The following is a 23,154-nucleotide window of genomic DNA, read 5'->3' as shown; positions in this document are numbered from 1 at the left end:
AGCTGATAGTGACTTCTTTGTTTCAAGGCCTTTTAAGCAGAAAGGGTCAGGGGTGCATGCCATACTGCAGTGAACTGATGAATGATAAGACTAAACTCATCCATCAGAAGATCAGTCAGAGCGTGAGCAGTGTCTGTTTGGCTACCTACCTTTCTGTCTCTCCCTCCTCTTTCTCTCATTCTTTCTTTCTTTTTTTTTCTTTCTACCTCCTGTTTCTTGTAGACTACTAGTTCTGTGAATGCTTTTCTGGAGTCCATGAGAACTCAGCTTTTGTAAAGGACAGCTCCAAACTCCTTTCCCGACCTTCAGGAAGAGTTCCATTTGACTTGTAGGAGCCTTGTCAAAGAAAACATTGAACAAGGACCATTAAGGTTCAGCACTTGATCTTTTTCCCTGCCAAGTTCAACAGTGTATAAAAGACACAGAGGCTTTGGTGAGAGCTACCAGATATCTTGATGAATGGACAAACTAACACAAATACTAAACAAAATTGAAACAAAATGTAATGGAATACAAATTAAGGTGGACAACCACACGTTGGCATGATGTCAAGACTGACATTCAAAGATGAATGCTAACTGTGTGACTTTCTAAATGTGGTCACCATTTCTGTAGGTGTTTTGCAGTAGACAAGTCCTGACAGAATTTAGCTGTGAAAATACATTTTTTATTGAAGAGTCAGGTTGATATGCTGTTTTGGACTTGTTCATCACCAGAGTGGATGCCAAGAAGAGACATTGAATTTCAGAGGAGCAGAGTGACATCACTATAAGGTACTGTGTAGGGAAGGATTCTCTTTTCACAACACCCAGAACCTGTGTGTGTGTGTGTGTGTGTGTGTGTGTGTGTGTGTGTGTGTGTGTGTGTGTGTGTGTGTGTGTGTGTGTGTGTGTGTGTGTGTGTGTGTGTGTGATAGAGAGAGACCGACCAGAAACAATTGCAACACACTGCATTTACCCTCATCAACACTTCGGCAATGACTCATTATTGGATTCATTAGTGATTAGTACACTACACCACACCGTTTAAATGCCCAACTCTTGAGTGTTGAAGAGGTCAGTTGAAGGTTGCTGTGCTGGGGAGAGAGAGAAACGATCCTCACCACAATGATCTGCCTCCAACAGGAAACCAATAGAGGACCAGCCACCTAGTCTTTGACCTCACTAATATCCTCTGGCCTATATCTGGCAGGCTCCACTGACTTCTAGTCCTGTTTTTGAGTGTCGGGGGCAAACGTCAGTCTGCCTGCGAACCACGCTTCTACAGGGAACAAAGTGTTTTTTGGGGGTTCTGCAGGATGTGACACTTGCCTCACACTTCCTGTACTGAGAGGAATTAGCAATGACAGATGGGTCTGTTTCTCTTATCAATTCCATACATAAGTCGAACAATTTTTACAATGTGGAGCTTACGTACGTGAAAACTACATTATGTAGACATTGCAATAGTTCCCTTTGAGCGAAATGACAAGACTTGCTACACACATAGATAATCCCATGTACACCCATATACATTCTTTGCTTTGAAAAGTGTTTCTTTTAAGTGGAAGAAAGTGTTCGACTCGCTCAACCATCAAGTAGTAGTGACCTTTTAGCCGTGGGGTAGAAATCTGCTAAGTCATAGTGGGGCCACGCATTCCGATTCAGTCATGGAAGCTTCTGTGTCTGAGGGAAAAGTAGGCCTAATGCAGAAATTCTATCTTCAAAAATAGCCACAGTATCTCCAAGACCTTTATCGGTCTGTGAGCAGTTGGGGTCACTGATAGTCAATATCACGCTTGTAAGATATTAGAAGATGAGGATTCGCAGTGGTCATACCTCATTAAAAGAGCCTTGCTGAGGGGCAGTTATGGGGTGGAAAGAGCCACTTTATGGAACACTGCGACCCATGGATAGACGTTCTCACAGACCGGCCTCACCTCCGCGCCCTTCTGTGGGTGTTCGTACACCATTCAAACACCGATAGCATGTTTGTCGACATGCACCTCCTCGAATCGGCCACGACGCACCCGTCATTAAGCGGAAAGGTTTGCGCCTCAGTGAGAACGCTGACATATGTCTCGTAAAGGGGGCATTGGGTTGGCCCTGCTCTGTCATCAAAGCGTTGAGGGAGCTCAGTCGAACACACTAGAGCGTTGTAATCCATTCTTTAACAGTGTCGGAGGATTAGCAGGGGGACTCTGAAAGGTTGGGTCCTCGTTCACAGTGGGCTTGTTTAAATGTTGTGAAAGTTAAAGAGTTGCTGGAGCATTTCGTATGCCACTTTAATGTAAAAAAAAAGAAAAAAGAAGAAAAAAGGAATGGATCTCACAAGAGCCAGCCATGTTATAAAATCACGGGACATGAGGTGTCCAGATTTTCCCCTGAGTGTTACGAGCGGAGCGCGACTCCGCAGGATGTGGTGTCACAGCGGGCAAAGTTGTTCTGCGGGCCCCGCTCTGCTTGCTGTTTTAGTGGGAGTGACACGAGAAGAGGTACGCACTTGGCGTGTTCAGCTTGGTGAGGACAGAGGAGGCCCGCAAACACAGAGAACCTGTATTCTTAATAATGCGCCACTGTGTGTTAGTCTGACCTGTAGATCTTGGTGTGTCTCAGTTCACAATGTCATTTTTCTCTGTCTCGAGCCCTGAGATCAAAATCAATGACATGCCTTGTGGCCTCGCTGCAGCTATGCTCCAAAGCTGGGCTGGTTCGGTATTTATTCCAGAAGTTCCAGAGGATGATTGAGCGGCACATTACTTCGAGGGGACTGGTTATGCAATAAGATGTTCTCACGCTGGGAGAATGGCAGGGCGGTGGAACTCTGTGGGTTCTCTGGGAAACCAAAACCCAGTGGGCTACTTAGCCAACAAACCGCTTCGCTGCCCAGACAGACATACAGACAGACCCAGCAGCAACACACCAATCGCTGACCTGACCTAGAGACCCACAGTAGCAGAAGAACGTTTGAGGCGCTGGTACCTCAGATTGGCCACCAGGTTATTTTAACATGTTCTCCTTGTCTCTGCATCGTGGCAGCCATTATAGATGGCCAGGCAATGCTCACCCTAGACAACCCATTCCTTTGTAGATGGACCTAGCCTTTTGTTTAACTTAGTAGAGTTTAGGTTTTAGAGATGTCGGTGAAAAATGATTATAGTATGAACCATGAGGATAGTGTTATGATAGACTAGAAACATACATTAAAAGGGGACCCTTTCTCTCTCTCTCTCTCTCTCTCTCTCTCTCTCTCTCTCTCTCTCTCTCTCTCTCTCTCTCTCTCTCTCTCTCTCTCTCTCTCTCTCTCTCTCTCTCTTTGACCATCTCTCTCGGTATCTCTGTTGCTTGGCTGTGAAGCCTTTGAAAACACTGCTGCCTACGATCAGTGGTTAATCAGCATGCAGCTTCAGGGGCTGGGGTCAGAGATGCAGGCTCACCTTGAAACACAAGACACTGACATGTGCATGTGTTCAGCAGATGGCCTCACATAGTGTGTGTGTGTATGTGACTAGACGTACAATAGGCAGGACTCTCATTTATCATATACGTGTCTGTGTGCACGAAAGACCAATGCTTATTTTTATGTTTTATAACTTTGCTATTACTTTCCTGTGTAACTTGAAAATTCGGCACATAAAAAAAGTTAATATTTGCGAGAGACACATTGTAATACGATATTTCAATTGTTTCTTTATTGAGGTTTACACACTTCTGATGGTTTCACACTCAAGAGTCAAGGAGATGAGATTTGAAGTATTCATCAGTAGTCTGGCCCTTAACATCAGGCAGGAACACTTCAAGTGGAGGAGATTGTCTCCCCCCCCCCATTGACTAATCATTGAAAGACCTCCATACTATATTACAATCATTAAACGGGTTCATTAGCTCACCGTGCTGTTGGTCTGTGGGGCTATGGGATTTGCCTGCTGGCATGCAGGGAAGATTACACACATTCTTTGGCGGTAGAGGTCTTGGCTGGAGGGAGTGAGAGAGCAGGGGGTTATTGCACGAGAGCCCAGCAGTGTTTTGGCTGGTGAGTGCGAGGAGGAGGAGGAAAGGGAGGGGGGGGGGGGACTGGTGTGTTGGTCATAATGACCCGAATTAAGGAGAGGGAGGAAGTGTGCCTCAACAAGGTTTTGCAACACACGTATAATAATACTTTGCCGCATGATGTGCATGCAAGGTTGCACACACACAGACCCCCAAGAAGAAATGCACTCTCCACCTTTACTACCAACAGTAAAATACATCTAAAGATACTATAACTGAGTTGTTTTTGTAAATGTAGATAATGTGATCCGTACCCTGACCTCAAGGTTATGAATCGGCAGTTATAATGTTCAGAAGGCTGTCTGCTCCAATCCGTTCTCCAGATGTACTTTGTTAACCCCCGCCTTGCATTCAAGAATGAAGCCGTAAAGCAGTGGCTTTTATTGTGACAAGCACAAAGCACTGGTCATTTTGACTCGAGACCCTGTTGAAAGGGAGTCATGATCATTACAGTCTGTGCTTATTTGGTTTTGTTATGTCTCATAATTCATAACCGGGTATTTGTTATTCCTCCCATTCTCCAGATGTACACGATGACATCCGGCCCTTCATGATGTAACTGCTGCTCATTAGCCCCCGACTGTCAGATAATTGGACTTTGTTCTTGTTGATGTATCAGGCTTAGTCCAGTCAGGCCCATTTTTCCTCAGGCAGTGAGATGGACGGACCGGCGCAGGTGGAGGGCCTATTAATCGTTAGTGTGTGACAGGCCTGCGATGGCCAACGGCGGTGTAATTGCAAGCAGATGTTAACCTTGGGGACGTACCAGGTCCACACAAGTCAGCCATTACCAGTCGGAGTCAACGCCACCTGTAGAAAGGCAAAAAAAAAAGCAACAAAAAAAAAAACATTCCTCCAGGGCGATCTCTTAACACGTCCTCCCTTCTCAGGGCCAAAGTGTCAGCCGGTATCCCTTATGAGACGCGGGGCGGCCTCTCGGATCTCTCCCCAGATGTGTGCTGCGATGCAACGTCCGTCTCTCGAGATGACGGTGCGGGGAGTGTTGTTTTTGGACGGAGCAGATGTTCCCGGTACATGCGCGCGCAAGGTGCATTTTTTTTTCATGGCCTAGACGTTTCCAGTTCTGCCGTTTTGCTCCTGGTGTGATGTGATTCGGCTCGACTGCCTGTCCACGTTGATACAGGCTTGTTCACATGACACAGGCAACAGAGATGCTTTTCTGAAACTTTCAAAAACCACCATAGCAGTGTTCTTTTTATATTCCAGGGGGGAATTATAGTTACCACTCGCATGTGACATTTACAATGGATTACAAAACAACAAAACACAATGTTCCATGTCATTGTCAGTCTGTTCCATACGTCAATTCAATTTAGCAGCAGTAGTTTTTGCACAGGCCCACCCATTACGTGCTTGCAATATGGATGGCTTGCTGTCAATAAGCTATCAGCCCAATTACAATCCTACTGGTGAATTGATTTGGATGCTCGGCGACAGCTGTGTCACTTTACATTATTGGAGAACTTCAGATTAGTTAGTGCCACATTTACACTATAGACTCTGAAATTCTATAAGTCTCTAATACTGTACATTGTATATTCAGTCATAGAGTGACATATTAAACCTATGCTTGGGCCTGTGTTTAAGGTAAACATGTTTTCAATAAGAGCTAGGGCCACAGTGGGTAGACATGGTAATGGATATAATCAAACAGAATAGAAATGATTGACATTGGCAAAGGGCCATCCAAGGCTATTGCTTAGAAGTCCAACTTCAAATACTCTAGGTTTGTTTCCATAGGTAATAGTTTTGTTTGGGTTCAGTGCATTATCCATAATACTGTCATTCTTTTAGAATACTTTCCAAGCGTTCAATGAATATCTAGTCAAGTCTTCACAAGGTATGCTTTGTACAATATATGGTTAGGGTGAACTGTATCTATTTTATATTTCTGAATTTCTCATCCTGAAGCCCAATCCAATATGCTGGTTCAGTGATTGTCCGTTTGATGCAGGTTGCCATAGAAATGTTGCCTCATATCCTGCAGCATTTTATTCTCTGTGCACATGTTGCTACGGAAACTAGAAAACATTATTCTTTTGCTTCCGTTTCTATTCTGTCCTTGAGTATTGAACAGATTCAAACCAGCCATGCACAGCATATTAGTCATGATTCTAATGAATCTATGATGTACCAAAGAAAGCTTCGGTTCTGAAATAACATGAATGCAAGGACTTGGGTATTGAAACTGTGGTATGGTACTGTAGTAGTGATGCTGTACTGTGGTGTAACTGTTGAAAGGAAGCCTTAGGGATCCACCTTGATTACGCAAATGCAACCCTCAACCCTGCCAGTTTGCGTGCTACAGCGGTGAATTGCCAAATAAAGATTGTCGGTTTATCTGTGGTCAATATTTCAGATCCAGATGCTGAACAAGTTCATTGTTTAAGAGAAGAAAGCTTTGGGGGGTTTCTGAAGAATAACTATTCCTGATGGCTCAGGACCACAGACATAGGTCTATAACTTTTGCGTTCTACTATGCACTTAGTTCATCCTACCATGCAGTGGATCACGACCATACAAGCCAACTGATGTGTGCCATACCCCACTGATAGTTGGTGCTATGTGTCGTCAACCTTTCTGTCAGAATATTCCAACTTCTTGCCGCATAAGATTTTTTTAGAGAAGCAAAAATATTGAATCATATCATTAGTTATAGTTGTAAAATAAACTAAATAAGATTATGGCTCTATAACAGGATGTCAACAACATCTTCTCTTTGTAGTTATAATATCGATACTCTGCATAACAGGATGATTTTATTAAGGTGACCAGTTGGTATGGCAACCAGAGTGGGATGCTTGGCAACAAAAGAAGGGAAACTGCTTAATTTTCATTCCAAATATGATCTCAAACATTAAAGCTTTTAATATATTATTAGATACTTACAGTCTCTGTCAGAAACAATTAGACCTTTTATTCACATACTATCCAGCTCATTGATAGTGGGCTCGGTTATTAGATTTGATTTTGAATTATTTGTGAAATGTCAGTCCACCAATGCTTCCTGCTTGTGTCCAGTCAGATGGACTAGACACGGACTGTTCTGGTAGTTTGTATTGAGGCGCAGAAGCAGACATGATGTGTGTGCTGGAAAAAGGGATGTTTAAAAACGCAGAGAGGTGGTGTTATGGAGCAGTTACCCTGTGTTTATATGATGAGAAGACCATGCGTGTCGGACCATGTGGTTCTTCAGGGCAGGGCTTGGTGACTAAACTGTAGGACTGAGGAGTGCGTGTTTAAGATTTAGATTGTAGCAACTGTAATCAGCTCTGAAGACACCAGGCCAAGGCTGAAATAGATGACACACAACCTGCCCTAATATTGATAGTTGGGGACAGGGAAGTGAAACATGTATTAGAATCCTCTTGGCAACGAGATAAACAGTTCAGATCTAGCAGCAAACATTATCCACAACCATCCAGTTGCAGAATATCATTCAGCGCTTACCCTAGCCACTTTGATGTTGGAAAAATGGGTCAAAGTTCAAACGGATCTGATGGCTGCACACATAATATTTTGCCTTCTTTTCGCTACCGTCACTTTAGAGTGGTGGAGAGAAGGGACAAGCAGAGGAGCGGGTTGGATTTGGTCACGCTCTTCTCGAAACTTTGGATTGGCCAAGTCGGAGTGCTTTCAGCAGCGGGACCACTGTTCCATAAACATTCCAGAGACGTTCCTTAGCCTGACAAATTAGGCGCCATCCATTCTAGTCAATCTCCTGCCTAGCTGGATAACTGAGGCGTGGTGGCAGCCCCTATTTTCCCAGCTGTTTCTCCATTCTTTCATTGAACCTCACCACCGCAGCACATTGACAAGCACATTGAGTCGTCCTTCAGCAGCCCTCTGGCTATGTAAGGGCCCGTTGGAGGGGACCGATACGGAACCGAGGCGTCACACCCCTACCTGGCCAGGACAGGCTCCGCAGAACAGCGGTGCTTTCATACATGCCGGGCTAGGCTGCGCTAGACTAACGAAGCGGTCTATTTTGGAGCGTGTTGTCTCGCTGGCTGGTTCCTCGTTAGGGTCGCGTTAAGGACCGGGCGGGGGGGGGGGGGGGGGGGGTAGGCTTGGCCAATCTCAGCGGTGCAGGGTAGGCTATTTCTACATCTTGTTTTTGGGCCTCGCTAGAGAACAATGGGATGGTTTCATCGAGTTGTTTTGGGAGCTCAAGGTGAGGGTCTTGAAGGTAAGCCAAGAGAACCATCCTCAGTACTCGTAGGCCTGCATGACTGTGAGCTTCATGAGAACATTGTCTTCAGCATTTAGTTTGAGCAGATCATTTCGATTTTTTCCCCCCTCCATGAGAACCTCCATCTAAAACGGTATGTTCCAAAACACATATCTCAAATGTACATCTTTAAGCGGTAGCAGCGATGCAAAGTCCACTACTCCCCCTCTCTCCGCAAACCTGGCAAAGTCATCAGCAGTAGTGCATCAATGCCCCCTGTCTACCCACGCTCAGATATGACATAGGGGAATGCAGGCTCATAGATCCTGGGATTCAGATGACTTATGAGTTCATTAGGAAGCTCCTTTGGGCTGCCGTCCAGTCCAGCTCTTCCTAACCACTGTACTCGTATTACTTCTCTCTTTTCCTCCTGTCAATGCAGGTGCGGCAAGATCTCCTTCTGAAGCGCTGCGACTTGCTAATCGTAATGAGTTCACTGCGATTTCGTGACGCTTATCACGTAGAGACGATTCGTGTGAATTGTGGCCTATGGAAGTCATTGTGGTCGCTCTCAGTCCTGGCAGAGTTGGTGACGAGTGTTTCCCTCCCCTCTCCTCTAGGGTGACTTCACCTGGAACAGCTTGTCAGGGCGGAGTGTGCATCTCACACCTGTGGCCATCCAGAGCCTATCAGAGCTGGAGAGGGTGCGGCTACAGGAAGTGGCGTTCAACCGCCTCCATCAGGACTACGACCTGGGCTGCCAGATCACCATCCCTAAAGGTGTGTGTGTGTGAGAGAGAGAGAGAGAGATCCATATATTGAGACATGAAAAGGGATATGAGACAAAGAAGGAAGAAAGACATGCTGTTTGACTCTGTCTCACTGCAAGTCCGGTCAGTAAGCTGTATGTGTTCAGTCCTACAAATATGTTAGCACAGATAGTAATGGATCAAGGCTTGGCCTACTTTGGGACCAATCCCATTGAGCTCTTTGGAGGACCAACAGACAGTGTTTGGGGAGGCCGTGAGCACACATGATTTGAGACGTAAACTTCAGTTCACATGATACCCCACAGCACTTTTGGATGCGACAGCCACATCCTGTTTAACAGTCAGGTGACTTTTTAGGCCCCAAAATATACATGTACATTATACGGCAGCTGTAGCCTGAAACTCGGGCAGTCAAACAATGTAGAGCGCTATATTTTAGCTTGGGTCTGCATTCCTGCAGGTTATACCTCTCTCCACAAAGATTTAATGCGTTTGTCTGTGTTCCTTATGAATTCCAGAACTCATGCGCCATGTGCTAGTGAGATATTTCAGCACCACGAGTGTGGGTTTTTCACTCGGCTGGTTCAGTTATTTATCTTGCGCTGTGGGCTGGATTGCCCGCGCTCAGAGGCCCACGATGCTCCAAAAAAGAGAAAAGAAAACGGCTTGTTGGATCATTTCACGAGTCATTGGAGTTGGGGAGAGAGGACTGGAGGTTCCTGGGATTTCCGTGCAGCTTTGCTCGCCATCTGACAAGAATCCAAACCATTTCCTCTCTCTCTCTCTCTCTCTCTCTCTCTCTCTCTCTCTCTCTCTCTCTCTCGCTGTCTCTCTATCTCTCTATCTCTCTCTCGCTGTCTCTCTATCTCTCTATCTCTCTATCTCTCTCTTGCTGTCTCTTTCTCTCGCTGTCTCTCTATCTCTCTCTTGCTGTCTCTCTCTCTCGCTGTCTCTCTCTCGCTTTCTCTTTCTTTTTCTTTCCCTCTTAATTTCAGAGCATGTGTCTATGTCATGCCTTCCAGACACCTTTCTTTCTTTTCTCTACCGTTTTCTAACTGCCTTTTTCCTCAACCACTTGTTCTCTTTCCTTTGCTTTCTATGGCTTCTTTCATATTTCTCTCTCAACATTAGTCGCTAAACACAAACAGTGGAAGTCGAAGGCTCTTATAGCACCTTTCACCAAACCAGAGCGGTCATGGTTATGACCATGAGACAATGATGTGGTCAGATGGACCAAAAGTCAAATTTACAATCCCAAACATGTGATAAGTTGAGGTTAACATCTCTAGTGGCATAGTCAGCTCCAGCTATCTTCTTGGTCAGACATTTTGGCTTTTGAAGACCAAGCAGGATCCCAACACATCGTCCAAGCCAACAGGGTTTCCTGAACATTAATCATCATTTTAGGGTTCATAGATCATGTTGACAGTTGATGAAACACTTTCTCCTCTCCGAAGTCATCCTCAAAATCAATTCCACATTTGTACTCAGTAGAACCTACAAGAACACATTTCTTAGCAATATTTTGAGTAAGTGTATTCACTAAATAAAACCCCAATACTAATACATGCCAACGACTCTTTCCCTCCTCCCCTCTTAATAAAAACAATTCAACGTTATCTATTAAGGTATCTATCAATGTATTTGCATTTCAGTGGCTTGATTTGGACCTTTTGTAGATCACAATATACTGGGACTCGAGAATACACAGTTATTAACAATATCTTCTCATTTCTTTCTACTCGTAGATGGACAGAAGAGAAAGAAATCTTTGAGGAGGAAACTTGACTCTCTTGCAAAAGAGAAGAATAAAGACAAAGGTACGTGAGCTGCTCCTACTTCTGATTCCAGTAAGATACAGATTGAGTGACACAAGCTAAACTCTCAAATCCTAGGCCTTCAACTTTCCTTTATCACTTTGTGAAGGATTAGATGAGGAGTTCTCTCGTCAAAAGAAATCACCAGGTGAACAGTAGGCTTCTGAAAAGTATAATTAGAGGATCTGTTTAGATGTAATATTTAAAAAGAAAGGAGTGACTGCTTGTAAGGGGACCGGGCTGAAATACACAATCTCAACAGACAGCTTTTGGCTCAGAGCAGCAAATCTGAAGAGGAAGGAACTGAGATAGGGAGAAAGGAGCAAAAAAAAAAAAAAAAGAAGATAATTTCAATTCTCTCACATTTGCTTCCAAGCTTTTGAGTCTTTCAGCTGCTCCCTGGCCAGTCCTTTCATGTAAACATGAACTTATTTTTACCTCTCTTTGATGCTTCGATGCTACGGTTACTTTGTTCCCTTCATAGTGACAGCCATCAGCTTGGACCACACACACTGGCAGCGGCAATATTTACATCTTGCCTGTATTGCAGTATACTGGTAGTCTTTTGTGATAGAACATGTTCGAAGATATTTGTTTTCGTTGCTGGCGCCGTGTTGTGTGTTGTGAGGCTCCCTCATGCTTTATGTAACCACGTTTGTTTTCTGTGTCCCAGCTTTTGCTTCCAGCTGTCATGAAATGAGTTGCTGTATATGTGGAGTGAACTCATTGTGTCATGGAGTGTGGCAGCACATAAACCATGTCATTACTTTCACATCACACATGCGCACACACAGACAGACGCACACACACACACACACACACAGCTGGACTGTGTTTTCTTAACCGCTCGCTCATCCTCGCTGCAGAGGGAAACGTGATGATGTATACGCGCGTGACGTCATGCCCGTCTCTCATCTCCAGAACAGTGTTCTCTGCTTAGACATGATCTTACATGAGGATGTCTGAGCAGACTCACCTGGCAGACACCTGTTGGATCTTGATGGGAAATAAGATGATCTGCAATATTTTTTGCTCTAACTTAACTTTTTTTTTTGTCTTGTCAATTACCAAATGCAAGTTTTGTCAATAAAACTCACTTGTTTGTATATCCACCTGTCAGGAGTTTTCCTGGGCTGCATCTAGATAATTCCCCCTACTCATACCTTCTATGTTAGCAGACCTTGCCCTCCCGCCCCCCTCCCCCACCCCACCCCCCCACTCCCCCCCCCCCCGACAGTGACAGAGATTATGGCCTAGAGGCAAGTGATCACACAACTCTTGTTAATTGAGTTTCTCTCGTTGGCATGAGGGCCGTCTAAAAATGACTTGCAGAAAAAGCCAGCTGTTTCTGGGCCGTGTTGTCCTCTCCAATCTGGTCCGGTGAACGTGGCCGGGGTTATGTGCACAGAGATCTTTTGTTGATTTAGGGCTGAAGAACTGTCTCTACGTTGTCTGGGTAGTCGGAAAAAGCTGGCTGAGCAGTTTTTATCAGATTCTGTTGAAGCCTTTTTTATTCTAAACATGTGTCGACTTTATCTCTTTATGGCTTGTTCATTAAACAAAGATCCAGCTGAGGTAATAAGAAGGTTATTTGGAGATTTATTTGATGTCTATAATCCTGAAAGTTTACCAAGTCAGTACACTCGATGCAGTTTTTTTATTCTCATTAATATCCCCCCTTACTTTCCCCCCCTCCTCACTCGCTCATTCACTCTCTCTCTGTCTCTCTCTCTCTCTCTCTCTCTCTCTCTCTCTCTCTCTCTCTCTCTCTCTCTCTCTCTCTCTCTCTCTCTCTCTCTCTCTCTCTCTCTCTCTCTCTCTCTCTCTCTCTCTCTCTCTCTCTCTCTCTCTCTCTCTCTCTCTCTCTCTCTCTCTCTCTCTCTCTCTCTCTCTCTCTCTCTCTCTCTCTCTCTCTCTCTCTCTCCCTCCCTCCCTGCCTGCAGAGTGTGTGACCCATGCCTTCGGCATGCCCCTGTCCCAGGTGATTGTCAACGACCGCACCCACAGGCAGCGGCAGGACCACCTGCGGCAGGACGCTCCCCCTCGGGACGAGCAGAAGGACAGCACGGACCTGGTGTCCTCCATCCTGCAGTTTGCCACCAAGCGGCCCGCCAAGGAGCTCTCCAGCAGCAACTCCTCCCTGAGCTCCACCTCGGAGAACGCCAACGAGTCCACGTCGCCCAACACTCCCGAGGCGGCCCCGCGGGCACGCAGGAGGGTGAGCCACGCCCGCCCGACCGCCTTCCTCCCCCTCTGTCTGTCCGACAGCTCTCATCTCCCCCTCTCCCTCCCCCTCTTGAGGTTTACAATCTGCGTGTGTGTTTCCGAGCCGTCTTCTCTGAAGGAAGCGCTCGAACCTTTTTTTTGGGGGGGGGGGGCCGTTTTGCTGCCGCGCTCTCTGACCGTGTCTTGTGGTCTCTCGGGCAGGGCGGTATGTCTGTCGACTCCATCACAGACCTGGACGACAACCAGTCTCGCCTGTTGGAGGCGCTGCAGCTGTCTCTGCCCGCTGAGACGCCCAGCAAGAAGGAGAAGCACCGGGACAAGAGGCTGAGCCTCAACCCCATCTACAGACAGGTGCCCCGGGTGGTGGACAGCTGCTGCCGACACCTCGAGAAATATGGTAAACAGCCCCAATGCTTGTAGACATGTCCGGAAGGGGGTGGCCCACTACTGGCCTGTGTCTCTGTTGAACATGAGCTCGCAGTGGAAAGCGGTGCATCACCTCTCCACGCACGTACTGAGTGAATGGGTGAACGTCGAAACCTACCAATACCAACCTGTTGGTCCAAATGAGCAACGCCGACTTTGCTCCAGTAGTCCTGACTCAACGTGACACTCATGGCTCCCTGCAAACTGTACAGCACACCGACCGTCAACATGACCCTGGCGGCTCCCCTCAGGTTTTCATACGCATGCTTTGGTCTGTGACCTCCGACTTCGTAGCACCCCGCCACCGCACGTCCCGGCGTTGCTTCTCTCCTTTCTGTTTTCCCAGCAGCCCTGGCGGGAAGAGCTCGTTGTTTTCTTTCGTATTAGGTGTGGTCTGTTTAGGTAGCCTCGGCTGTCCTCCTCGTGAAGCATCACGCTGTCCTTCTCTCCACAGGTCTGCAGACGGTGGGGATATTCAGAGTGGGCAGCTCCAAGAAGAGAGTGAGACAGGTAATTATTATTGTAGGATTGGGAGGGGAGCAAAACAATCGAATGATAACCCTGCTTTGTTCCTAGCCAGACGCCTGCCTTATCTGCCCCGGCCGATGTGGCGTTCCCGACGAAAGCATTTGTAGTTGCGTAAACGTCTCGTAAGCCCAGGGTAGAATCACGACGATCTCGCCTCGGGGTTGTGAGGTTGAAAAAAATCCAAATGAAAATACGACACGCTAATGAAAAACATCGTGTGGATGGAGTTTAGCTGTAGCTAATGGAGTGGACCTGGTCTTTCATGGCCCCGCAGCTTCGGTGAGCTGAGCCACTTAGCATGAATTCAGCATCTTATTAAAGGAAGTGGAGCAGAGCGGCTTGGCCCCTGCTGAAGAGGCCAGCCTCTCTGTACTCACGGAGGCTGTTCAAAAAGAGACGCCGCAGGCCTTAATGCCACATTTGTAATTCAAGCAGGCTTTTAGCTGCTCCCCGCCATCTCGGGGCTACAGTGTTGTGATGGCTGTTGTCTTCTCTGCCCATGTGTGCCCTTAGGCTGCGTAGCCCCCCCCCCACCCACCCATCCCCCCCCCCACCCACCCATCCCCCCCCCCACCCACCCATCCCCCCCCCCCCCCTCTGCTTGTACTCCTATGCCTCGATATCTGAATCCATCTGTCTGTGTCTTGTTTTTCGTTTTTCGTTTTTCTTCTTTGTGTTTGTCGGACACTTGTTTTTCCGTCTTTCATTTCTCTCCTCTCTGTCTGTATCTATCTTTCTTTCTCTCGCTCTATAAGCAGCAGCATATTCTGTGTGGACAAGTTTTGATCATTCGGACCCCCCCAAAAAATGTAATCCAATACTACTTGTTGTTGGACAGTGATCCGTGTGAGTTTGGATCAGTTTGAGTCCTGGCCTCCATGTCTTCTTCTTCTGGGTTAACTTTGCTCTGAATGCTCACAATGGCAGATTTGTATCAGGTTTTCAAGTCAACAAATAATGGCACTGCCAGCAGCTCAACTGTACTCTGCCTACTGTTGGTTCAGAAAAAGGACGTTCTCCCAATCAAGAGATTTATTTTCAGTGTCACTCACCTAGTAACCCCAATGCATCCTGTGTACCAAATCAAACATGTCACATTAGTCTGTGATTACCGACCCAAGTTCATAATGATTCCATGATCTGTTCCAGAATGTTTTTTTCTCAAAGAATTTGATCTTGCAATACTATTTAGGTATGGTGTCCAATATCTTTTTATTCCTTAGCCTTTGAAAATATACGTCTTTATCTTACTGGACCATAGTTGAGCCTATTTAATCCTGAGTAATGCCCGGGTCAGATTGCGGGCTGTAAGCGGGCTGAGATTTCAAACACGACAGGTCAGACCGGTTCTGTGTCAGTGAGCTCAAGGTCACCTGGGGGATTCACGGGTCGCTGAGGGCAGTTGAACAAGACGACCTGGTTCAGTGTGGACATGCGACTTACAGGTGCTTGTTGAACATGTTTTGTGCCGGTGTCACACCGTGTGTGTGGTGGTGTGTACACGGTAAACAGACCGTTTGCCTTTCGATGTGAAATACTTCTGAACCACTGTTCTTTCTCTCTACCCTCCACCCCCCCCCCCCCCCACCGCCACACCATCTCCCCAACCTCTGTCATTTTTCGCCTGTTTCCTTCTCCCTCTTCACACCTCTTTCTCTCTCTCTCTCTCTCCCTCTCTCTCTCTTTCTCTCTCTTTCTCTCTCTCTCTCTCTCTTTCTCTCTCTCTCTCTCTCTCTCTCTCTCTCTCTCTCTCTCTCTCTCTCCCTCCCTCCCTCCCTCCCTCCCTCCCTCCCTCCCTCCCTCCCTCCCTCCCTCCCTCCCTCTCTCTTTTCCTCTCTCTGTGTCAGCTGAGGGAAGAGTTTGACCGGGGCGTCGACGTACAGCTGGACGAGGAGCACAGCGTGCACGACGTGGCAGCCCTGCTCAAGGAGTTCCTGCGCGACATGCCCGACCCCCTCCTCACCAAGGAGCTCTACACCGCCTTCATCAACACCATGCGTGAGTGGCACACGGGCCTTCCCCTCCCGCCCTCCCCTCGGCGGGCTCCTGCTCCTGCCCGGTGTGGACTCGCCCGCGGGTCCTCTTTGAACTGCGCCGCGTTGGGTTTTCAGCCGCGACCAGCAGTTCCATAGCTCCGTCGGTCGGTGGGCCGTTCCACAGACGCGGAGGCGTTTGTGGACAAAGTCACGCTTGTTCATAAACAAACCAAATCAAGGCACTCTTCTCCCAGAAAGTTTAAAAGCCCTTATTGAAATTACAATTTCATGGTGGAAAACAAACAAACCAAACATAAACACTGCTAGTACACGTTAACAATAAAGCTGGGATATAACCCCACGTGTAGCGGCACAAACAGCCTCCCTCAGGGCGTGAAGGTCCCGCTTGTTCGTATTGATCCTGCCTCAAAGCGCCATTGTGGCACATCCAAATAGGGTTCACGCTCGATGGATAAAGCCGCTCACGTGTGCTTTACATGTTCCTCTCTAGTGTTGGAGCCCGAGGAACAGCTGAGTGCCACCCAGCTGCTGGTCTATCTGCTCCCAGCATGCAACTGTGACACGCTACATCGCCTCATCGAGTTCCTCTCCACCGTGGCTGCCCATGCCCACGACGCGCACCTCAAAGACGGGCAGGAGGTGAGGAGGATCCTGGTTCTGCATCGCAGGGCAGCATGGACGGGTGGTGCCGTCCTTCTTTCTCTTAGACTGTTCTGTGGATAGAAAGGCACAAAAGGGCTTCTGAGGGGTTTGAATTACGGGCTGCTACCAACTCAACCACATGCTGAGGGCATGCCTATTAGCCGCTGATAAGTATAAGAAGCTTACAGACATTACATTTGTCTTGTGTTAGCACCCAATTATTGGGGTATTTAGGCAGCTCTTATGGATAAGTGTTTGCGGTTGATGACAATTGTATTCCCTAACTGACTGGACAGGGCAGGGCATTTTCTACTCAATTTAACTTGCGATAGTGCACAGAATAGCAACCACAATGGATTATATGCTTTACTTTTTTTACAAAGTTGACTGTACTTTAAGTCTACACTACTGATAATGTGTGTAGCTTATGGATTCATAACATATCAAAACGACCTCAGGTCAGATGTTTCTTAAATGCATGCAGTGAATGAAGCTTTCACAAAGCAACTTCAGTAAGCCTTCGCCAAGCCGTGATTCTAGCAAGACGGGTCAAGCACAGAGAAATGCACCGACTCCGTTTATCTGGGATCAGGGTTCCGGTGGGTTCCGGCGGGTGCTGGCAGGGCCTGGTGTTTCTGTGGTCTTCTCCCGCTGGTCCTCTCTCCCACACCACGCTCCATTTGTCCCCTGTGTCCTTTCCCACACGGTCCGCCCCGCTATCTGGGATCTGCACAGGAAGTGAGCCCATTTCACGTTCGGGGGGGGGGAGGGGAGGGGGTGACGACAGCTCGGCGCTTTCATCACGCTCGTGTTCCTACTCTCTTGCTGCTCTTTGGGGAAACCGAGTTATGGAGGGGGCGGGGTTCTTTTCCCCCCTTTCTCCCCTTGGGAATCAATAAAGTACCCACTGCTACAACATGGGAGTCAGGTGGCTGAGCGGTTAGGGAATCGGGCTATTAATCTGAAGGTTGCCAGTTCGATTCCCGGCAAAATGGCTTTGTGTCCTTGGGCAAGCCACTTCACCCTACTTGCCTCGGGGGGAATGTCCCTATACTTACTGTAAGTCGCTCTGGATAAGAGTGTCTGCTAAATGACCAAATGTAATGTAACATGTCATTTTGGTTCTGCTTTCGGGGGCAGTGGGGGGGAGGGACAGAGGAGAGGGTGAATGAGACGACTCGCATCAGAAGGGACGGGAGTGATGGTGGGGGGGGCGGGTGTTGCTGGTGGATGGGGGGGGGGGGGGGGGGCAGACTCTGAGCACTTGCCCAGCACAATACTGGGATGTCATCTTGGAGCTCTGTGACGCACGGTGCCCCGATGGCTCCCTCCGTCTGGGAAAAGGGCTATTTTGGGGGAATGCTACGCGGCACGTCCTGCGCAGCTTTTACATGTCTGTCTCCAGTCGCCCGCCCGTGCAACATGTCTCTCATTGTGCGGTTTCACTCACGCAAGCCTGCCTTTTGTGTCTCCCTGGTAGCCGACATACATATAACCTCCATGGTGTTGTGGGTTTGTCTCCCAGCTGACAGGGAACAAGATGACCTCTTTGAACCTGGCCACCATCTTTGGGCCCAATCTCCTCCACAAGCAGAAGAACTCTGACAAGGAGTTCAGCGTCCAGAGCTCCGCCCGGGCCGAGGAGAGCACGGCGGTGATCGCCGTCCTCCAGAGACTGATAGCCAGCTACCAGACTCTGTTCATGGTACGTTGTGGATGGGGAGAGGAGGGGGGGGGGGGATGTTTGTGTGTGTGCCAGAGCATGCTTACTTTCCTCTCCTAAAGTATCAAATGTCATCCAGCAGGTTTCAGTGAAGTGGTAATTACACAGATAAATCCATGGAAACCGTCTCAAATCAGTCACACAGGAGTCTCCACTCCCACCGTCTCAGCTGGGAGACCCGGCAGACTGCAAACAGTTGAGACGGTGCAGAAGGAGTCTGATAGTCAGATAACCGTGGAATACGTTGTGAACCACACGGTATCCATCCAGTCCACTTCAATTATCACTGCCTCACTCCCACCTCTCTCACATTCTCTCTTTCCATCTCTCTCTCTCTCTCTCTCTCTCTCTCTCTCTCTCTCTCTCTCTCTCTCTCTCTCTCTCTCTCTCTATCACTCTCTCTCTCTATCACTCTCTCTCTCTCTCTCTCTCTCTCTCTCTCTCTCTCTCTCTCTCTCTCTCTATCACTCTCTCTCTCTATCACTCTCTCTCTCTCTCTTTCACCCTCCCTTCTGTGGTGCCACTCTGTAACACATTCCTGCGCCGTGTTTAAGTTTGCAGATTCCCCTGGCTTAGCAGACAATGGCTCTGTCTAAAGCGGGGAATCAGAGCCGTGTGCGGCTCAGTATCGCAGCGGAGACTCTCAGCTCAGCCTGTAGGCTCAGCCGTAGTCCTGTCCACACAGGACCCCCACATGAGACGGTGCCAGGGGGTCTCACTCACCAATCCATCTGCCTGCGTTGTTGCACCACGACTTTGGTCAAATTGTTCAGCCTCCTCCTCATTCCCCTTGGTGGAGGGAGTTAAGGGTAACTTAGTGTTTTGCCAGGACTGAAATATTACACCCCGATGTTTTAGGCTTAACCGGGGGCTAGTTTCCTGGAGTGTGCATTCCTGGTGTAAGCCAATAAGGAAGTTTGGTGATCGTTTTACCTTTCATGGGTCGCTTGGAGACGTGTTTCTTTCGAGAACACGGTGCTGCCCCAAGGCAGAGTGTTCCAGTAGGTGGTCAGTTCGTCATCAGTGTTTTGTTAAAACACAAAAATTAAACAAAATTCTTTAAAAACATTTTTTCTCTTTTTGTTGTCTAAAATGGATGATTTGGTGAAGAGTGCCCCCTAGCCCCAATGCAACACAATTACATCATCAAAAGTATTCATAGTTTACTCATGAAGTAGAAATGACAGTTCATTCAGGGTTCAGTGGATGAAAATAGGTAAAGGCAGTTTTTTGTTTTGTTTTTGTCCATTTAGGTTCCTCCTGATCTGCAGAATGAAGTTCTGATGAGTCTGCTGGAGACTGATCCTGATGTGGTAGACTACCTACTCCGCAGGAAAGCATCCCAGTGAGTTCAGCCTCAAACATACACACACACACACACATAACCACACCCGCTTGCACACACAAAGCCACAAAGCGGCAAGGATGCATACTGTGAAGTAAAAAAAAAAAAGAAGATTTGATTCATTGAAGATTGCCCTCCATCCTTACTTTTGCTCTCTACCCTTTCTCTCTCGCTCTCTCTCTTTCCCTCTCTTCATCTTACCCCTGTAATCATTAACTCCACAGGAGTCCGGACCTCCTGCGGTCCGAGGATCCCTTCTCTCTCAGCGAGCGCCGCTCTTCGAGTGATTCTAACAAAGCCTCCAGCGGAGAGGTCTCACCCTATGACAACAATTCCCCCGTCCTGTGTGAGCGGCGTGGGGAGGGCTGCAGCAGCCCGGGCTCTGAGCGCCTCTTCCGTGTCCCTGAACAGTACACCCTGGTGGGCCAGGTGGCAGGGAGGGCCCGGGAGCCCACCTCCAGCCCGTGGGCCTCCAAAGGTTAGAGGAGCGGGTCTAACTTTGGGCCATCACCATGATGATGATGATGATAGGGAACTCAAAGCAGGTTCTAAAACGTTCTCTGTGTTTCTGTCAGACACGATAACAGAGGAACATGTTAATATCTGGGGCGCCTGGCATTCCACACTGAAGCCAGGACTTAAGGATCAAACATACACAGGTACTCACAAACATATGATTGCTTTACTACATTTTTATGATATGAATGTGATATCATTTGAAACGTCGAACTATACTTTTCTGGGACAAAGTCTTGCGTAAACGAAAGCCTCTTTGACCTAATTGAATGTCTCTGTCTCCAGGTTCCCATGGCAACATGTCAGAGGGTAGCTCCCGCAGTTCGCAGGAAGGACTGGACGGTCTCCAAGGCGACGCCAGGCAGCTGGTACGACGGACCCAGACCTCGCTGGGCGTGGCCGAGTGCCGGCCCCACCCCCTTGTGACCCGTGTGTGCAGCAGCCCTCAGGGCTTGGCAGGGCGGCGACGCCTCCACCTCAGCCTCAACCCCATGACTGCTCACCTGAACGACCAATCAACAGGGAGCAGCAACGAGGACCTCCCACAGGGCAGTGGAAGCCGGCTCAGTCCCGCCCCGATGGCTAACCCGAGGAATGATGGGCGCTCCCCGCCTCCCTATAGCCTGTCCCCCAGGTTCCCTCCCACAGCCTCCCAGCTCCCCCAGGCGCCGGTTCTTTCCCCTCTCCGGCTCCCCCTGCAGGCTGGGAGGCCTACGCTGCAGAACCCAGCCTCCGCTCCCCCCTTAGCCGCAGACACCATGGTGCCCATGAGCCCAGAGTGGCAAGACTGGCAGAGGGACCGGTGGCAGATCTGGCAGCTCCTGTCGTCGGAGAACGCAGACACGCTCCCCGAAACGCTGGTGTGAACTCGAGGGGTTTCGGAAACCTCCCCCCGCCCCCACCGCTCCCAGCTCACCTTCCCCCGCCTTCTTCCTCCCTCACCCCATACGTCCTGCCCTCTGTCCTTCTCTAAAACATGGCGCCATGGCGTTGTTTACATGTGCAGCTGCTGCCTTTCTTTGTATACACACTTGTGTCTTGTATACACAGCCACTACTGTTCCCCCTAGTATGCTATACGATTGATCCATTATTGGTGTATCCTGTTGTCATGTTTGTATGCTTATCATCTATCGATCAGTCTTTTCACTATTTTCTTCAAGGTGTTTCAGAAGGTATCAAAATTAACTGTCCACAAGACTTACCTCAAACCTCGTGTTGATGAACTCTATCCAGATTTGTTCTTAACATTTTGGAAAGGAAGGTCAATGTCTGGCAACCATCATTAAGTTTATACAAATAGGAACATATAAACAATTTGGAAGATATACGTGGGTTATCCAACCAAAGCTTGTGAAGTTTCTCTTTCATTTGTAAATCTATCAATTTACAATATGATGTGTTCTTTATGTACAAATCTGGCCAAGACATTGCCTCCTAATACTTGTTCGTATTTGCTGTTGATATACAGATATGTCTATTTACTGCAAGCATAGCTAACAAACAAGGTCTGTACATATAAGCCTAAATAGAGCATATATTCAACATGAATATCTGTGATGCAACAGTTAGCCCAGAGTACACATTGGCAAACAGTTTGTATGTATTATATCAAAAACATAATGTCAAATATATTCATATGAACCTACCTAAGAGTAACTCTCTTTCACAGACTGCAAAGGTAACTTGTGTGTCTCAACCTCTGATTTGGTCTCAAAAAAAGCTCAGTGTATGAAGAAGCTAACTGTGATTAGCACTAAGAAGCAGGAACTGTGCCAAAGACATCAACGTAACATCAAGTTGTTATCTCCTATGTTCGTTACCGTCCACTTGACTTGAAGTCTTTGAGTTCTCTGATGCATCAAGACCTGAAAACTCAGCTCTCCCACAATCTCTCTTGGTAAGGATTACAGTCAAGTTTTTAGTCCGTTTTCTCCAGTATTACGCATAGCTCTGGCCTCTTAACAGTGGTAGCTATGTCATAGCTGCATGATCATTGGGAGACACGGTAAAGCTTTTGTCGGCTTTGTTATTTTAGATGGATCTGTCGGATTATGTCAATGTTAGGACTGCATGGAAATATTTTTCACAGCAGATCAAAACAAATGTTGTACTGAAAATCTATTACAATATAGTTAAACCTTTTCTGCCATGTGGATATCCTTTGGTTACTAACACACTTTAATTACAGAGTAAAGTGGATATTTGCTGGCAAATATTGCACGTTGACTGTGGGTCAAGTGGTTCATGTTTTTCCTCAAATGGTTTAGATATTCACTCGATTGAGACCAGACCGATGTCCTTCAGCATTATAGTCGATAAGAGACATTTTGGTTGATCGCACACAGCACAGTAGACACACACATTTCTACATGTAATTGTTCCTATGGTGACAGAGCTTGCTGAGTATGCAATCCAAGCTCATCATTTTATGAAAGAAAAAAAAATATATAAGCAGTTTTTATTTTTAAGCACCTTTCAGTACCCCAAAGTGGAGTCTAATGTGCCAGAGATCCCGTTTTTTGGTAAATGATTTGGTACCACATAGTTTGCCAATTATTTTGTATCTTGTGATCTTTTTTTATTGTCTGTTACTCAGTATTGTAATATAGGCATAACGGTTTTTACTCCAATAGTCTGAAAAGATGTGTTTTGATCAAATGTCTGCTTTTGTAATGAATGCCATCTTGGATGTGTCATGTTTGTATTAAACATGAGAGTAAAAAGTGTTTTGTTCTTTGTTGGTGATTTGCTGTTTTAGTGTCCGCTGTTTGATGTCTGTCTTAGCTGGGATTGTATCTCCAGCTGTCTACATTCACTGAGGCACTCATCATCCACTGTCATACAATTACAGGAGCACCACTAGAGGGCAGTCTATAGCTGTACTGGAGCGTTGTGTGGCAAAACTGTTGACAACCTCACATTTGGTTGGCAAATATTTGGAG

The 23,154-nt window shown here is 47.3% G+C and overlaps 1 protein-coding gene across 2 annotated transcripts in view; it reads left to right on the top strand.

The window, feature by feature from the left end:
* Positions 1 to 21,857, top strand: part of LOC146261045 (rho GTPase-activating protein 6-like) — a 43,891-nt gene extending 22,034 nt beyond the window's left edge. For both annotated transcript variants that reach the window (XM_084668418.1, XM_084668419.1), the window contains exons 2-13: positions 8,841 to 9,000; positions 10,739 to 10,810; positions 12,751 to 13,025; positions 13,235 to 13,430; positions 13,914 to 13,969; positions 15,835 to 15,985; positions 16,475 to 16,623; positions 18,152 to 18,331; positions 19,603 to 19,694; positions 19,919 to 20,172; positions 20,270 to 20,353; positions 20,496 to 21,857. In XM_084668418.1, coding sequence (XP_084524544.1) covers positions 8,841 to 9,000; positions 10,739 to 10,810; positions 12,751 to 13,025; positions 13,235 to 13,430; positions 13,914 to 13,969; positions 15,835 to 15,985; positions 16,475 to 16,623; positions 18,152 to 18,331; positions 19,603 to 19,694; positions 19,919 to 20,172; positions 20,270 to 20,353; positions 20,496 to 21,076 — 2,250 coding nt within the window. In that variant the 3' untranslated portion in view covers positions 21,077 to 21,857. The remainder of the gene's footprint in view (positions 1 to 8,840; positions 9,001 to 10,738; positions 10,811 to 12,750; positions 13,026 to 13,234; positions 13,431 to 13,913; positions 13,970 to 15,834; positions 15,986 to 16,474; positions 16,624 to 18,151; positions 18,332 to 19,602; positions 19,695 to 19,918; positions 20,173 to 20,269; positions 20,354 to 20,495) is intronic.
* The last annotated feature ends 1,297 nt before the right edge of the window (positions 21,858 to 23,154 follow it).

Source organism: Hypomesus nipponensis, chromosome 12 (assembly GCF_054491055.1).
Source record: "Hypomesus nipponensis isolate SF chromosome 12, ASM5449105v1, whole genome shotgun sequence".
Lineage (NCBI taxonomy): Eukaryota > Metazoa > Chordata > Actinopteri > Osmeriformes > Osmeridae > Hypomesus > Hypomesus nipponensis.
Note: the sequence above shows the minus strand (reverse complement) of the source record. Positions and strands in the feature narration are given on the sequence as shown.